This window comes from Grammomys surdaster, unplaced genomic scaffold (assembly GCF_004785775.1).
Source record: "Grammomys surdaster isolate TR1022 unplaced genomic scaffold, NIH_TR_1.0 235, whole genome shotgun sequence".
NCBI classification, from domain to species: Eukaryota; Metazoa; Chordata; class Mammalia; order Rodentia; family Muridae; genus Grammomys; species Grammomys surdaster.
In genome coordinates this window covers 2,535,965-2,553,872 of record NW_021604680.1, presented here as the reverse complement: position 1 = coordinate 2,553,872, position 17,908 = coordinate 2,535,965, and the positions used below count along the sequence as shown (strand labels likewise).

At 49.9% G+C, this 17,908-nt stretch overlaps 1 protein-coding gene across 1 annotated transcript; it reads right to left on the bottom strand.

The window, feature by feature from the left end:
- Positions 1-3,078: 3,078 nt before the first annotated feature.
- Positions 3,079-17,294, bottom strand: Mfsd2a (major facilitator superfamily domain containing 2A). Its single transcript, XM_028773847.1, has 14 exons — positions 17,047-17,294; positions 15,507-15,638; positions 12,948-13,072; positions 8,071-8,209; positions 7,893-7,971; positions 7,239-7,396; positions 6,706-6,796; positions 6,463-6,584; positions 6,207-6,290; positions 5,711-5,794; positions 5,493-5,605; positions 5,012-5,155; positions 4,743-4,919; positions 3,079-3,533 (listed from the first exon to the last, which is right to left on the bottom strand). The coding sequence occupies exons 1-14, from the start codon at positions 17,137-17,139 to the stop codon at positions 3,470-3,472; spliced, it is 1,605 nt and encodes a 534-aa protein (XP_028629680.1). The 5' UTR covers positions 17,140-17,294; the 3' UTR covers positions 3,079-3,469.
- Positions 17,295-17,908: the final 614 nt, after the last annotated feature.

Below are 17,908 nucleotides of genomic sequence, written 5' to 3'. Positions count from 1 at the left end.
TTGTTTGTTAATGTATATTGTGAGGGATACACACCATGGCCCATATGTGGAAGTCATAGGACACCTTGTGGCAATCAGGTCTCTCCACCCATCATGTAGGTCCTGAGGAGCAAACTCAGGACCTGAGGCTTGGAAGCAAGAGGCTTTACCCACTGAGCCATCTTGCAGGCCTTACATTCTGAGATTTTTGTCTGTTTTTGTTTTTTGAGACAGGGTTTCTCTGTGTAGTCATGGCTGTCCTGAAAATCATTCTTGATATAAGGCTGGCCTCGAACTCAGAGATCTGCCTCTGTCTCCAAAGTGCTGGGATTAAAGGCAGGCACCACCGCAACCCACCACATTCTGAGATTCTTTTTATTACATCCTATCTATTCACCATGGGTCTCCACCAAAAATCCAAGCTCTGTGTTGTCCACCAACATCCTTAGAGCCTAGCAGGTGCATGGCATATGACAGCATCATTGTAACTATGGAATAATATCTCAGATCAATGACTGAGCTGGACCTTTTCTTTTTTTTAACAATGTGGACATCTTGTCCTTACTCCCAGTAGGTGGCGCTAAAAGCACACCTGGTCCTCTGCCATGGTGGGCATTGAGGGGAGAAATGTACTTAGTTGAGGGCCACAACCAGGACCTGGCAAAAACAGGTGGTGGCTGCAGTATTGGCAGATATGGATCCAGACATGTGGAAATAGCACTTCTTCCAATGGATAGGGAAGTGTGACAGAGGGAAAGGGAATGCTTAGCCACAGGCTATGTGTAAGAGACCAGGATAATAGGATAAGAGGGGCAAGGCTCTGGAACTGGCTTAAGGAGCAGAGGGGCCTGAACTACCTCCCAGACGATTGGTCTAACAAAGACCTTCTGGGCGAGCACTTGTAGGTAGAGCTGAAGCAAGAGACCAAGAGGTGGGCTAAAGAAAGTACTTCATCTGGGTCTCAAGCCTGGAAGGTTACAGGGCTAGAGAGACCCCCAAGAGTGTCTGCATGAAGACCCAGGTGAGAAGAGACCTGAGAAATCATTGTAACGATAGAAAAGAAGCAAACTTACAAGTCTAATTTTTGTGGGATTTGTTTTTGCAGTGCTGGGGATTAAACATGGTGCCTCACATGTAGCAGGTAAGTGCTCTACCATTCAACTACATGCACAATCACAATAACAACACTACTGCTACTACTAATAACAACAACAATAGCTATTATTGTTATTATTTTAAAGATAAGCCTTAGGCTAGGGGTATGGTTCAATGGCAAATCATTTACTTAGCTTGAAGGAAGTCCTGGGTTTGATCTCTAGGTGCTGCCAAAGGAAGAAAACAAAAATAGAAAATAAAGACAAGCCTCGGTGGCTTAGAGCTGAAGGAAGGGAAGATAGAAGTGGATCTTTGTAAACGTTATCAAAATCCCTGAGGGGTGGGGGTGTCCTTGAGAATTCCAGATGCAGGAGCCAGCCTAGGCTGCGGCTCCTGTCTTGTCAGGCAATCTCTGACTGAAGATGGCAGTTATAAAGGCCATGGGACTGGCCTGGTAGGATCTAACTATCATCAAAGTAGTGATTGAAGGGTCTGGGCCTACAGCCAAACAGCCTGGACTTACATCAACCCATCCACTTACTAACTGACCTTTGTCTAGTCATTTAACTTCCCATGCCTTGGTTTCCTTATCTGTTAAGCCAGAATAATAACAGTGCCTTCCTTGTAGGGAGCTCATGAGAAAATGAGTATTTATGAATACATATAACAGTGCCTGTTAGAAACATGTCATTAAAATTACCAAAAGAAGTTTATCCATAACAGTCGGGTCCAAATTCAAGGGCAAGCTGGGTGGTGGTGGCGCACGCCTTTAATCCCAGCACTTGGGAGGCAGAGGTAGGCAGATTTCTGAGTTCGAGGCCAGCCTGGTCTACAGAGTGAGTTCCAGGACAGCCAGGGCTACACAGAGAAACCCAGTCTCGAAAAACAAACAAACAAAACAAAACAAAACAAAAACAAAACAAAAAACAAATTCAAGGGCAAAGGAATCCCAAATAGTCCCAGGCCTTCTCTCAGGCTCCTATTTTTCTGTGCACAAACCTAGGTAGTTGGACTAGCCACTCCTGGTCCTTCCTGCTTTACTTCTCTGTGGTTTTGGAGCCTGACTTGGGTGTAGGCAATCCAGTGGTATGGTAGGGTGACCCTTCTGACCTTCTAAGAGCCAACTATTAAATTCTCAGGATCATGTAAGATGGTCTAAGCAAGAGTAACTTGAGTTGGCCACAGTATGAACATTTACACTGCAGTAATGGGACAAGTACTTTAACCGGGCCTTCCCTCACCAGAGCTGAGACTTGCCACTACCTGACACCTACCCCTAGACACATAGAGTCTCTGCCTTCAACATTACTGACAACAGTTGTGGAAAGAGAATGTCGGGCCTCCAGGGACACTGCAGAGCCCCAATCAGCACATCTTGCCCCCCAGACTCAGGTATACATGCAGTGACTGGCAGAACCACTGTGGCCCGCTGTTTTCTTAGCCTTTCTCCCTCATAGGGCCATGGAGAGCAGTGGTTAAACTGCTAGCATCTCACAGGGATGATGGGGTTTCACTTACATCATTCATAAGTGTCATGTGACTTTAGCCACATCCTCTAGCTTGGGTTTTCTTTTTCCTTTTCTTCTTTTTTTCTTTTTTGGTTTTTAGAGCCAGGGTTTCTCCATGTAGCCTTGGCTGTCTGTCCTGGAACTCACTCTGTAGACCAGGCTGACCTTGAACTCAGAAATCTGCCTGCCTCTGCCTCCTTAGTGCTGAGATTAAAGGCATGTGCCACCAGCTGCTAGCTTGAGTTTGCATTTTTTATCTTTAAGACAGGGGCCATGTGTGCCATGACACAGGGGTTCTATAAGTCCAATAAGAATACCACAAAACGTGTGCCAAGCCAGCAAAAGGCACTTGGTACAGAGTAAATGTTAGCCAAGGCTATTATCAGACACACTGTCCCACTCACTGGCACCTGTGGCTTTGTGTGCCCACTGACTATCTAGGTCTTATCACAAAGGGCTCCATGGATGGCTGAGAACACAAATAGACACAGGCAGCTTTGTGTTTCCAGTTTTTATGAAAATTAATAACATTAATACCTCACAGACATATACATACACACATCCCTATATACATAGTCATTAAGTTATTAATTAGTCTCTGTATAAAACGTTTCTACATTAGTGTTCCGAGCTAGGCCCAGTCAGTCCTTGGCATATTCACAGTAGCAGCCCTAGGGCTTGGCCCAGTGGGCAGGCAGTGAGGAGTTTACAGAGTGGCCATTCCTGCAGTAAGTACAGATGTCCTGGGCCGCTCACCCTCCAGTCCTTGGTCCCTGTCTTGACATAGGAAGAACAGCTGCTCAGTGCAAGGGCAAAAAGATCCCGTGCCTAATGCTACCTGGTGCCCCAGGTCCTTTTTGTGGTGGCTTCAGGCACCCTGGCAAGTCCTAGAGAATGCTAGCCAGCTCTGTGGAGTCTGTATCGGAGCAACCTGAGCTGCTGGCTTCATCTCTGCAAGAGTAAAAGAAGATGGGTTAGAAGAAGCATCTTCACCCCCCTCTGCTGCCACCTGCCAGAGGAATCTTAGCCCTGGAGTCCAAGCCAGCTGTCAGTCTTGTCTAAACCACAGGACAGTTTACTCACTCCCATTGTCTGCCCAGAAACTGCTGGTTGCTGTTCCTATTGAATGAAGGGTACCACTAACCTCAGAGAGCCACTGGCTCTGGCTGGCTGACATCATGATGTGAGTCATTCTACCCTGCCCTATCATCTCTGGCCATGCCAGAGGGCCTGTATGCCAGGAGGACATCAGAATACATGTTGCTGCTAGAACACAGGGCAGGACTCTAAGCTTTATTCACAGTTCCTGGCTAAACTTCCGTTTTCTTCATCTATAGGATAAGAATCATAAGAATCGTGCTATGGGGTTGGCTGTCATCCCCACACTTAGGAAGCAGAGCCAGGCCAGTTGTGTTGGTAATCAGACAGCTTGCTCAATACCAGCCTGAGCTAAATGAGACCCTGCCTCTAAAAACAAAACAACAGAACAACTCAGCTGCCATGGGATAGATTGTTGGAATACTAGGGGAATCCTGGAAGCATACTTCTAAACACAAGCTCCTTCAGGACAGAGAGTTTGGTTTTGCTTTTAGAAGCAGGGTCTTTCTACATAACCCGGCTGTCCTGGAACTCACTGTGTAGACCAGGCTGGCCTCAAATCACAAAGCTCCACCTGCCTCTGCCTCCTTGAGTGTAGAGATTAGAGGTGTGTGCCATCATGCCCAGCCATTTGTTGTTTGTTTGTTTGCTTTTTCCTACCACAATGCTGGTACCTAAAAAGTGTTTCTTTGTGCAGGGCAGTGGTGGCACACACCTTTAATCCCAGCACTTGGGAGGCAGAGGCAGGCGGATTTCTATGAATCTGAGGCTAGTCTGGTCTACAGAGTAAATTCCAGGACAGACAGGGCTACACAGAGAGACTCTGTCTGGAAAAACCAAAAAGCAATCAAACAAAAAAACAAAAAAACCAAAAAACCCAGCTTGTTGCCTGTTGAGTAAATACATACAAAGACAGAGGCAGTGTGGTACCTAGCATGTAGCTAAGAATTATCTAGCTCTGTCCATCAGCAGCACTAGTTGAGAGCTTTGACTGACCACACACACACACACACACACACACACACATGCACACTCGTGCACACACACGTGCACTGCTCTCACCGTAGAGCCTGCAGAGCTTTCTTATTCTGTCGCCGCTTCTCCTCATCAATGGGGTATAGCTTGAAGAGCAGCAGGCCCAGCAGGATGAGGATGATAGGAGCCATGGTCACCAGCATCTTCAGTGTAAACTTGACCTGTTTTGGCTGGAAGCACCCTTGCGTCTGGTACTCAGCAAAGCTGTGGGACCCAGTGAGCAAGGAGTGGTGAGGAAGGAGTGCCTGGACCCTATCCCTGTCCCCAGCCTTGCCCAAGACTCACAAGCCACTCACTCGAGACTGAGGGTAGAGACACCCAGTGAGACTCCAGAGGCAAACTTGGTGAAGAAGACATAGAAGGAGAAGAAGATGGGCTCGGTGCCAGGGGAGTGAGGGTGTTTCAGGTGGAAGTCATCGATAACGTCAGGCAGCATGGACCTACGCAGAGTGGGTGGCGCAGCCATGAATGACCCTCACCTAGCTACCAGCTCATATAGTATCCATGTCAATGAGCAGCAACTGTCCTCTGGGAGCCTGAAGTGAGGGAATAGCTCTACAGGCCCCATCTATCAAGATAAGTCCCACTTTAGACGGTCCGCTTGGCAAAGAGAGGGCAGGCTAGGCGTTTCATAGCTCACAACCTCTATCACTGTATCAGGCAGACCCACCTCATCCCAGACCCATAGAGAGGCAGGAGGAAGAGCCACCAAAGCGCTCTCCCCAGCGGGAGGGTGTTGGCTGGGGAATACACTTGGTGAGCCTCTGATTAACCTACCATGGTAGTAAGAAGGCAGCCGCTACACTGACGCCAGCAGCTATGGCCACCACGTAAGTGACGATTAAATTACTCTCCATGAGGGCCACCAAGATGAGAAAAGGCACTGCAGACTGGAACAGGGAGTGTAAGAAGATGGGTTACCCAGGAGGCTCCCATCTGTAACCCCCATACACAGCCCAACTCAACTCCATCTCTACCCTTTGAGCCCCACTCACAGAGATCCCAACGTAGACAGCTGTCTTCTTGCCAAACCGGGTTAGGAACCACTGCCAGATGGGGATGGTGAAGGTGGCTGAGAGCTGTGGGCAACAAGAAAGGTGAAGGAGGGTGCATTATTGCAGAGACCTTCCTGCCCATTGCAGGCCCCAAAAGACGCTCCCGGGCTAGCCAGGGGCCATGGTGAGAAAGTCACCAGGTATGTCGGATACCTTCCCAGGGAAGCACAGAGTAAGCAGTCCACCTGTCTTTTTATAACTCTGCATGCAAAGCTGCACACCGTCGTTGGCATCCTTGCCTTTAGTGGACTGTGCTTTCTAACCATCCAGCCTCAAACGCTCTTCCTTCATATCCCTCCCTAAGCAACTGGAGGTGAGATCCAGGGAAACCTCCCTTATCCCTTCATGGCTAGGGAGCACCCTGAAGGTATCCTCTGATGCTCAAGGAACCATCCAGACAGATACATCATCAGCTAACCTTATGCCCTCTACTCACCATGATGGCCAGGAGGAGGTTCTGGAACTCGTTTCGGAAGCCCAAGGTATAGGTGCAGAATAAGGCGAAGTTACCTTCCACCAGCTGGGGCATGGGACAGATCAAGGAAATGAAAAAAAGGTGACTTGGGGATCCCAGAGGCCTCTACTTGCCCCCACCCCATCCTGCCTACCCCTCAGCTTCACCACAGTCCAAATCTCCTCTAACCCACCCCTGTTCGATATATTTTGGGATAAACATCTCAGGCCCCACTCACCATAAAAGCCAGGGAGGTAAAAAGGAAGCCAGCAATGAGCTTGACATAGGGGCCATGACTCATGACCAGCCGGAGGCCCTGAAAGAAGGGCATTGACTCGGCCTGCTGGGCCTCATAGGGTTCTAGGGATCAGAGAGGACAATGAGGAGGCAGCAGAAGTCCCTTCCAAAGCCTGGCGAGCAGGCAGAAGGGGACTACTGACCCCAGAGCTGTGAGCTGAACCCTTCCCAGTAGGCTTCTCACCTCTCTGCTCCCGCACGCCGAGAATCAGAATGATGGCACAGACGACGTAGATGGAAGCGATGATCCCTGCTGCCAGCAGGTAAGCATTTTGCTATGACATACAGAGACAGGGTCAGTCTGATCTCATCCCAGCAGCCCCACTCCACGATCTCAGGCCAGGCCTTTCTCCTGTGGGGGCCTCACTGTCTCCATCTGTGAACCAGGAGGGTCATCCTGGACCTGCTGTGGCTTCCCAAGGCTGGGCCGAGTCCAAGTATACAAAATGTTACACAGCCAGACTAGGTAGTGCATGAACCCACAGCCCAAGTCTTCCCGAATCTCTGCAACTCATGGGGACCCTGGGCAAAGGGACTTGGTCTCCCAGGCTTCACTTTTCTTATCTATAGAATGGGTAAATGTACATCCTGATGTTTACATTTTCCCAATCCCCACCAACTGATGAACACCAGCTGCTATCACTGCTTGTAGAAAAAATGCAAGGTGCTGCACCCCATTGTTCTCTTCCCAAACCCCTGCCCTACCAGGGGCCTCACCGTGTCTTTGAGAGAGGTGGTACTCTGGGTGTGATTGACAACTTCTGAGGCCACTACAGAGCCATTCTGGTTCTGAAGACAAGGTGCCTTGGCTTGGCCAACAATTTGTCCTTGGATCGCTGTGCCTATCACTGTGCCCAGCACCTCCACAGTCATCCCTAGGCAGGGAAGAGGTCTTTTCAGATGGGCCCTCGTTGCCCAGAGGTTCAGGGAGGAAGGTCAGATGGCTAGAAGCCACTCTTAGCTCCAGGTAAGTGGGGCTAGGGGGCGGGGCAGGTGACATTTCAGCCAACTTTCATGGCCTTTCTCTGTGTGACCTTCAAGTTAGTCCCAGTACCTCTCTGGGTCTCACTTGAGTGATAAAGGAAGTGAGGGTTTTTTTTTTTTTTTAAACATGCTTTCATGGGCTGGGGATATAACTCAATGACTAAGTGACTGCTTGGCATACACAACAAGGCTCTGGGTTGAAACTCCAGAGTCACAGAGAAAGGGGACAGAGGAGAGGGGTTCACCGCAGACACACACACACACACACACACACACAGGAACAGAGCAAAGAACTAAACCCACAAAGTATAAGGGGGGTAGGAAGGAGTAGCAGAAAGACCCAGGGGACCCTGCAGGCAGGGCCAGGATGCTGGGGGAGGGACTTACTATAGGCAGTGGCTGAGTCACGCTCACTCTGCTCTGTGCTGATGAACATGGTGAGTGCTGAGTAGGGAACGTGGAAACACTGTTGTGAAAGAGAAGCTTTCAGTGGTTAGAGGAAGGAGACATGTAAAGCCCCAGGGCCCACCCTTGCCCCTGCCCCTGACTGAGGTACCACACTCACCGTGACCAGTGTCTCAAAGAGGCAATAGAAAAGCAGGTACCAAAGGAACCCGTGCGAACTTTCCATCCCCGGTGGGAAGTCCGGCACAAACCAGATGAGGAAGTAAGCAATGATGGCCAAGGGAGTGGAGAAGATGATCCTGAGGAGAGGAGAGGGTCTGAGTGGAGGCTAGAGAATTCTAAGAGCCCAGATATGTTCCACAAGTGCCCGTCAACAGAGGAGGAAGTCTGAGTCCCCCCAACCCAGAGCCTCGGAGAAAGAGATTGACGGCCATGCCTAAAAGACTGACTAGGGCAAGTTCCTGGACCAAAATCTTAAGCAAGGAGTTTGAAGGGACAGAGAACAAGGAGCATGAGGTCAGAATCTGAGTCTCATGCATACCTTCCCTGAAGCAAGAATCCCAGTGAAGGGGGTGGTCCCAGCACCTATCTTTACCCTTCCATGCATCTCTTGTATATACACACACAGGAAGCAGGACTGGGTGGGAGAGGCCAACTTCAGGTAAAGGAGAAAGGGGCCACAGAAGAGGAGCGGGCTCAGTCCCAGAAATATAAGGAGGGTAGGGGACAAATGCCTGGCCAAACTATCAAGAGGAATAACTCCACAACTCCTCAGGCTCAGATCAACTTCCCTGTATTAACATAGGAAGCAAAGTGCAAAGGTTAAAGGAAGGCCTTAGGCTAGCAAGATGGCCTAGCAGGTAAATCTCTTGCTGCCAGGCCTGACAACCTGAGATTTATCTCTGGAACACACAGGAAGGAAGGAGGGAACCAATTCCCACAAGCTGTCCTCTGGCCTCCACGTGTTGTGCTGTAGAATGCCGTGTGTGTGTGTGTGTGTGTGTGTGTGTGTGTGTATGCACACACAAAATAAATAGTCAAAAAAGAAGGAAGCTTTGAGTTAGACTTTCTGAGTCTGTCGCTAACTATAAAAACTTAGTCTTGGGTGAGTTATTTAACTTCTCTGAGACTCATTTCCTCACAGGTGAAATGAAAATAAAAAAGAGTACACTGCCTACATTCAACATTTACCTAAATATTTCTGAGGTGTGATTATATGCTAGGAGCTATTCTGACTGTTGCAGATGTATCAGTGAAGAAGACACCAGTGGCTATTGTACAACTCACATTCTAGTTGGTAAGCAACAAAAATTACATGTTGTTCAGCCCTTGACACATACAACAACATAGAACTTTAATGAATGGTCACATGGAATATGACTGTTCCTGAGAGACAAATACTGTACAGTTTAATTTATAGAGGGTAACCAAATCTACAGATTTAGACATGACCCTGCAAGATTTGTCAACTGCTAAGCCAGACTCATAACACAAAAAGAACCAATTTCTGCAAGTAGTCCCCTGACCTATACATACACATATATCCTCCCAGAACCCCACCCTCACCAAAAAAAAAATAGTGGTTGACAGGGGGAGGAAGGAATATGGATTATCTTTTAATGAACTCAAAGTTTGGGTTGAAAACTATAAAAATTATTGGGATGAACTAGGCGGTAGAGGCACATGCTTTTTTTTTTTTTTTTTTTTGGTTTTTCGAGACAGGGTTTCTCTGTATAGCCCTGACTGTCCTGGAACTCACTCTGTAGACCAGGCTGGCCTCGAACTCAGAAATCCGCCTGCCTCTGCCTCCCAAGTGCTGGGATTAAAGGCGTGCACCACCACTGCCCGGCTAGGCACATGCTTTTAATCCCAGCACTCAGCCAGCCAAGTCAGGCAGATCTCTGAGTTCGAGGCCAGCCTGGTCTACAGAGAGAGTTCCAGGACAGCCAGGACTACACAGAGAGATCCTGTCTCAAAACAACAGCAATAACAAAAAGTTTTGGGATAGAAGGTAGTGATGGTCACACAAGGATATGAACATACTTAATGCTACTTTATTGGACACCTTAAAAGGTTACAATGAGCTGGGCATGGTGGTGTGCCCTGTAACCCCACTTTTAAGAGACAAAGGCAAAAAGATCTGAGTTCAAAGTCAACATAGTAAGATCTGGTTTGGTTTTGTTTTGTTTTAAAGGAAGGGCCCAGGAGCTAGAGGGATGGTTCAGCAGTTAAGAGCACTTGTTCTTGCATAAGATCTTGGTTCAATTATCAGTACCCACATGGCATGTCACAACCATTCACAACTCTAGTTACAAAAGATCTAATGCCCTCTCCTAACCTTCCCAGGCACCAGGCACAGATATACATGCAAGCAAAACATTTACACACTATATATAGTCTCTTTTGGTTTGTTTTGGGGCTTTGTTTGTTTTGTTTTATTTGAGACAGGATCTTCTACATAGCCCAGGCTTCCCTCAAACTCAGGGATCCCCTGCCTCTACTCAAGAGGCAGACACAGGTTGATTTCTATGAGTTTAAGACTGCACTGTACTACATAAGAAATTGCAAGGTAGCCAGGGCTTCACAGTGAGACTCTGTCCAAATAATAAAACAGACAAGGGTTTCACTGGAGGTGTTGGTACATGACTGTGATCTGGGCCCTTAAGAGATGGAGAATCAGGAAGTGGAAGCTAGCCTGGGCTGCATGAAACCTTGTCTTCAAAGAACAAAACTGAAAAAAAATCAGGGCTATATAGAACACTTGCTTGGCATGTGCAAGGCCATGGGTTTGAGTTCCACCACAAATAAATACATAAATAAGGCAAATGCTATGCTATAGATATTTTGTCATAGTCTTTGCAGCAGTCATATAACATATTAAAAGGTGACACGTTATGGAGAAAAGAGAACGAGTAGGCTGGAGACTGAGGGTGCAGCTCACAGCTGGCTGAGGGGACATTTGTTAACTGAGAAGGTGGGGATGGGGTCAGGGAGTCAGCACTGCAGATCTCTGAGGCAAGTGTGGCCCCAGTCAGGGGAACAGTCAGTGCAAAGGTCCTCAGGCAGGAGGATGGATCAGCAGAGCCCCATGGGCTGGAGGACAGTGAGCAAGAGAGATGGAATTAGGAGATAATGTGTGGAGAAAATGGGACACCTCACAGGGAAGTGCAAGGACTTCCACTTTGTGGGTTGAAGTAGGCTTGAATCTTAAATAAGTTTACAGAAAAATGTTGAACAGTACTCGGGACGTTAAGTGTTTGCTATGATCACAGCAGGAGGGCTCAACTGGAGAAGTGGCCTTCGGGAACTACAGGCCAGGGCCACAAGTGGACAATGCCTGGTAATCTACCCACCTCAGGTCCCTGCATCTCAAGCTCTCTGTGTGACCCTGCTGACAGGGAATTCCTGGAAGAGAATGTCACTATCTTTGTGGTTTGTAGGAAAGGCTCAGAATAGGAACTACCCTACCGCCCTACCGCCTGGAAGGAGAGGGTGGTAAGGCTAACTAACACTAGCCAACCCTGACAGGCCCAACCCCTTTTTGGTCTCCAGGCCTAGAGGTGCAACCTGGGATGCCATGAACACAATGGCCCCTCGGCTTATGAGTCAGCCCACGTGTATTCTGACGCATACCCAAGCACTTTCCACCCAGAAAGCAACCTGAGGAGACCTAGCAACTTTCCTGGAATAGCTGTCACACTGACCTAGCAAGAGTCCTCAGATCTCCCTCCCACAAAGAGGCCTTGCTGACCCTCCTCCTCCTCTTCCCACCCCTCCACGTTGTCTCCTCAGAGAACAGGGCTCCTCCTCGGCCTTCCTCAAACACTCCATCCTCAGACAGGCAGCTGAACAGTGAACAGGAACCCGATGTGACTGGGAGTAACCCTGTGCCGCTGCGCGTCAGGCAGCGGCCTCCTATTGGCTGGGCTTCATGAGGCGATGTGGGAGCAGGGCCCCGCCCTCCACCAGCTGCCAAGAGGCCGGCACAGGGCCAAGTCTCACAGGCTGGCTCTCAGGACTCCCTGAGCAGCTTGCCCAGGTAAAGGAGGCTCTCCTACCCTCCCCTTCACCCCCTTGGCCATGAAGCCTGGATCAAAGACTCCAAGCTGGGTTTTTGCCAGGGGCTGGCAGGATTGGGGTGGGTGGGGGGCCTCGTGGGAAAGGAAACTGTGGAGGTGCAAAGGCTTCTGGAAGAGCTTTGAAGGCCGGAGACCAGGTATGGGCGCCCCTGGGGCAGGAAGGCGCCCACTTAAGCTTGGATGGGCTGGAGATGAAAGGGGCACACCCCCCCCACCTCCTGAAGCAGGATGTCCTGGAGGGAACCAGAGCCCCGGCTTGGCCTGTCTTGTATGTCTCCATCACTGTCTGATCTATGGCAACTGCCTTCCCCCAACCTTGCCCCACAGGCTGAAGCTGAATAACACCAAGGGAAAAAATAGTCCCTTCACTCAATGCTTTGGGCTGGGTCTGCAATTCCATTCTTAGTATTGCCCCTACCCATGTCCTACCATTAACTACCCTGAAGGAATGTCAAATTGTGTATCAATACCTTCCAGGCGCTATTCTGAATGCTTTACATATTAAATGCCCTCACCAAACCTCCACTTTACTAAGGTTCAGAGATGTTTAGTAACTTGCTAGAGACTGCACAGCTTTAAGTAGTGAAGCTGACATTCCAGCCCAGGAAACCTCTCAGTTGTTCTGAAGACCTACCTACCTCTGCTGCCACAGAATGGCAGAAGTGGGGATTCCAGTCTCACCAAGGTGAGTGAGCGGGCTTTGGGGAGCACTGAGGCCTGAGCTGGAGGAGGGAACTAACTCAGCACTCTGGCCAGCCCCCAAAATGAACTGTCTAGGTGTCCCAATGCCCATGCCTGGGGCAGCTGAGGCCTCAGGTTGAGGTTTCAACACCTTTGAGCTGTTGTGTCATGCTTTCCCAGCAACCCTCAACCTGAGACAAGAGATGGAGAAAGATGAAGGGTAAGAAACACCAAGAAGCCTGGCTTTCTGCACTTTCAAAGGAGTGTCCCTACTTACCAGGGCATGAGGCGGCCCAGGCGGGTCCAGGAGGATTTGCTGATGCAGAAGCCCACCAGAGGGTCAGTGAAGGCATCCCACGCCCGGCCCACAAAGAGGATAATGGAAGCCGGAAGTGGTTCCACCTGCCATGGGGAAGAACCAAAGGATGACCTTCATTCATAGGCCTTATGGGAAATCTCTCACTGGGCAGCCAGGCCACTGAGACCTTACACTGCTCCAACCTGGATCTCAAACATCTTCACACAGGTGTTTTTTTGTTTTGTTTTGTTTTTCCCCGTGTCAGGGTTTCTCTGTGTAGCCCTGGCTGTCCTGGAAGTTGCTCTGTAAACCAAGCTGGCCTTGAACTCAGAGATCTGCCTGCCTCTGCCTCCCGAGTGCTGGGATTAAAGGTGTGCGCCACCACTTGGTTTCACTCACTTTCTTAATAGTGACAATAGCAGGTGCCCGGGTTTAGCTCAGTAGTAGCATGCTTATCTAAAATGGATGAGCTGCTGGGTTTAGTTCTCCCACATTGTGATAAACAGTTATGACAACAGCAGCTGGATGTGGTGGCGAGTGCCTTTAATCCCAACACCCTGGAGGTAGAAGCAGGATCTCTATGAGTTCGAGGCCAATCTGGTCTACATAATGAGTTCCAGGACAGTCAAGACTACATAAAGAGACCCAGTCTCAAAAAAAACAAAACAACAATAACAACAACAAAAAAAGCACAAAACAAAAAAAAAACCCAACACAGTAATAATGATATGATAATGATGATGACATGCATTTCTCTGATAACTGGAGTAGGACTGTGTTCGAAGCTTTTCTAGATCTTTCCTTCCCTCTGCTGCACTTAGAAACATCTCATCAAACACTGAACATAGATTCATTTCCTTCCTTCCCTCTGACAGTTCCAAGCCCCTGGCCACCTGATAGCAGAGGTAGTGTTTGTTCCCTGGGCCAGCACAGTGAGCCTCAGTTTCCCCATCTGTATGAGAGTTACAGGTCACAGTGTGTTTTCATGAGGCCAAGCTTTATCCTAGATATGGAAAGGGGGCTGTGTAGATGTTTCTTTTCATCTTTTTTTTCTCTTAGCATTCATTTTACTATTTTAAATTATGTGATTGTGTGTTGGGGTTTGTTCGAACGAGTACAGGAGCCTTGGAAACTAGAGGCATTGGATCCCTTAGAGTGGGAGCTACAGGCATCTGTGGTTGTGAGTGGCCTAGCCTGGTACTCACGACTTGGGTCCTCTAAGAAAGCAGTGAGCTCCTAACCATGAAACAATCTGTCCAGTGACTCCCCCCACCCTGACACTGCGTGTGCGTGTGCGTGTGCGTGTGCGTGTGCGTGTGTGTGAAGGAGACTCATCTGTAGCCCTGACTGGCCTAGAACTTGGTAAGTAGACCCAGCTGGTCTAACTTGCAAGCACTGTGATTACAGATGTACAGCTTTATGCCTGCTCTGTAGAAGCTTTTTAGAGAGTGTCCTGTCACTACTCAAACCATCTCGTATTTTCCAAACACTTTAGAGTCTAGCTGCAACATCATCCATAAAACCTTGATTTTTTTTTTTAACTTTGTTTTTGAGACAGAGACTCAGGCTAGTTTTGAATCTCAGCCCTCCTGTCTTGGCCTTTTAAGTGGGAGGATAACAGGCGTGTGCCCCCCTGTCTAGTTGTCACAACCCTGCTCTGGAAAGCTGGCGGCCTTCCCACACTGTACCACCCACCATGTACTCTCCCCACTTATTGTAACCCCATTTCATACTCAACTGCAGGTCCCCCTTATTTATAACCCGCTTGGGCCCCAGCCATGGGAGCTGTTTGAAACCTAGCTACTGAATGAGTCTTCTGTCCTTTCTGGGGCTCAGTGTTCCACACCTGCAAATGGAAACTAATATCCCTCACTTGCCCAGAGATGCTACACAGAAAAGAGCCAGTGAGGGCACCCCGGAGCCATGGTTACCCAGTCTCCCACTCTCTCATCCAGACAGGGCGAATTCTTTGGATGCCAGGCTGCTGGCCAAGGCTTCTCAAAGTACACACAGTGGCCCTGCTTCACCCAAACCACCCCTCTCCACCAGAGACACCCCTAATCCCAGGACACTCACATCTGCCTGCACCTTCAGGTTTCCCCTACCCATCAGCAAGCTGCAGCTCCTCAGGTGAAGGTGAGATACAGTTCTTCCCTCAGCCTAGCAACAGTAACACCCACTAAACCCTGAGCCAAGCCAGCTGACTGTCTTCCAGCCAGGAACATGGTGTGCCAGTCTCTTCTAAGAACAGCGTCACTAGTGGGTCCCATTCTCCCTCAGCCGCTGCCTACTCCGCCAGGCTTTCTATTGCTCCTGCCAGGCAAGGAAGAGTTGCCAGCTGTGGTTTCTGGGGCAGGTAGACTCTCCTCCCGCACACTTCCTAAAGTCTGATTTCCCATCCACTGTGACCCTGAGTGGCAGCCAAGGAATACATTCTGGTCCTGTTTTACCACTGGGGAGAACTGAGTGACCCTCCCAGGAGCCCATCAGTCCCCACCTCTGGCTCCGGGAGAAGCCTGTGGAGCTCCTGTCACTCACCTTAGCCACATCCAATAGGTAGATCTGCAGGAAGAATCCCAGTGCGCAGCCGGTCAACTGGTATGGGGCCCCTCCAACTGCATAGCAGAGCTTGTTGCAAATGGACAGTTGCTGCTTCTTTTTTGGTTCCTTCTGGGAAGAGAAGGAAAGAATGAAAATAGGCCCAGGATTCTGTCCTCCAACCTAGAACGTGCCAGACTCTGAGGAAACCTATCACCTTCCACCTTTAAAGATCTCCCAGGCCAGGTGTAGTGGCCCCAGCACTTGGGAAGCAGTGCCAGATAAATCTCTAAGTTTGAGGCCAACCTGGTCTACAGAGCTAGTTCCAGGTCAGTGAGGGATACAAAGAGAAACCCTGTCTCGAATAAACAAACAAACAAACAAGCAAACACATAAATAAATAAATATCTTCTCCCAGACCCTCATCTCCAGGTTACCCAGAAAGAGCATGTTGCAGCAGTGGACCTGTCTCTACCTGGAACTAGCTGCCACAACCTGAAAATCCTCTTGCTGCCAAAAGTTGCCTGAGCCCAGCCCAGACTCCCTCCCTGACGCCCCGCAGCAGCTAGGATCCACCTGCCTACGGATGGGGGGGGGGGGGAGGGCGGGAGGGGCGGCGCAGCCCAGCCCGCTGCATCCACAGCTGTTCTTTCAATCTGTCCCAAAGCTCCTGGGCCCCTGTAGGGAGTCTTCAGCTCCGGGCAAACCCTTGAGCTGCCCTACCATCCAGCTGCCTAACATGCACCCTTTCCAGCTCCTAGGGGACCTTGGAGAGGGGTGAAAAGGCCTCCAGGTGCAGGGCTCAGCCTTCTCCGGGTGGAGCAAGCACTAGGGGAGGCTGAGGTTGCCCAGGGAAAGTAGAGATTACTCATACATGGTAACAGCATAATTGCTTACTCGCTTCTTCCAAGAACAGTTAATAAAATTAAAAGGAAAAGTTGAGCACCTCCCAGTTAGATATATTGTCAGAGATCCCTTTCCTGGGGCCGCATGGTTTCATGGTGTGGTTAAACAGATCCAAAGAGCTAGAACCGGTCGGAGAGAATGTCGAGACACGCGGAGCTCTGTGCAAGTGAACCCTCAGTCACAAAAACGCTTTCGGTATGCGGCTCCTTTAAGAGCAGAGCCCTTGTTCTTATGAATGAACTTGAGTGGCCCTCCTCAGAGTTAAAGCATGAGAGTGGGGGGTGGTGAGAAATGGAGAACCAAGGGGACTCTCAGATTTCTGGGGTCTCTTCAGATCTAGGGAGAGAAACTAGCGTGGCTCAGCACAGTAGAACCTAGAGCACTGGGGAGAGCCCCACGCCGCGTAGAGTTGCCGGCGCCGCTCTTGGCGCAAACCCATTGTAGGGGTGTGCAAAGGGGCTTCAGACTTTCTCCATCGCTCCCTGGTCCCGGAGCACTCCTTGGACTCTCCTTCCTCCAAGCTTCACTGTACCCTGTTACCCCCAAGTGTCCCAAGGCCAGACCCAACTTCCGACGCCCCTGTACCCATAACCCGGCCGGCCCACCATCCCTTGCCCTTCTCTCGGAACCTCACCTTCACCTGGGCCGGCCGTTCACTTGCTTGGAGGATGCCGGTGGGGAGCAGCCCCGCCGCGGGACCGCTCTCGGCGCCCTCTCCTTTGGCCATAACCCGCGGGCCACGCCGCGTGGGACCGGGACGCCGGGATGCTCTTGTGTTCTGCCGGCCGGCACTCGCCTGTGGCTCCTGTCCTAGGCGCAGCCGCAGCTACTACTACGTTCGCTAGCACTTAGCAAACCAGGAACGCCGGCGAGGAAAACTCCCTAGCACGCCCCCTCCGCGCCTCTTAAAGGTTCGGTCCTGCGCCTCCAGCCAATCCCTGCACGCGCCTGCCCATCTCCTCTGGCAGAGCCTCGCTGCTCAGCCACGTTCTCAAAGCCGGCAACTCGCACTGCGTGCTCCTAACCACCTAAGCAAGGCACAGAAACCCACCTGACTCGCCCGAGGAAACTGAAGCCCCAAGCTGAAAGTGACCTGCCTAAGGTCCCCCCAGAGTGAGTTTTCCCTGAGTAAAGTCTGTGGCCCCGTGACTTCTGAACCCCCATCAGCCACTTTTAAAATCCAGAGTCAGGTGGCTTCTCCCCTCCCCCAAACCTGAGGCCATAGGCTGTAACTTTCACTATCAATGTCCCTCGTGTCTCAAGATCGGCAATTTGATATTTAGGGAGTTTTTTTCAATGAGACAGAAAAATTACCAAGTCCAGTGGCTGCCCTTTCCAGCAGGGGAACGCTCAAGTTCTAAGGAGCCATGGCCACAGCAGCCTTTTATGGAGAGCTTTCTAGCAGGCTCAACATGATCTCACTGGGTGCTTATGAACTCCATCTGAGGGTGGTACTATTATTATCGCCATTTTACAGCCCAGGAAAGAGGGACACA

Coding starts and splice junctions, on each gene's coding strand:
- Mfsd2a (XM_028773847.1), bottom strand. CDS start 17,139: ATGGCCAAAGGAGAGGGCGCCGAGAGCGGTCCCGCGGCGGGGCTGCTC. Junction 15,639..17,046: donor AACGGCCGGCCCAGGTGAAG/GTGAGGTTCCGA, acceptor TTCTCTTCCCAG/AAGGAACCAAAAAAGAAGCA. Junction 13,073..15,506: donor ACCTATTGGATGTGGCTAAG/GTGAGTGACAGG, acceptor TCCCCATGGCAG/GTGGAACCACTTCCGGCTTC.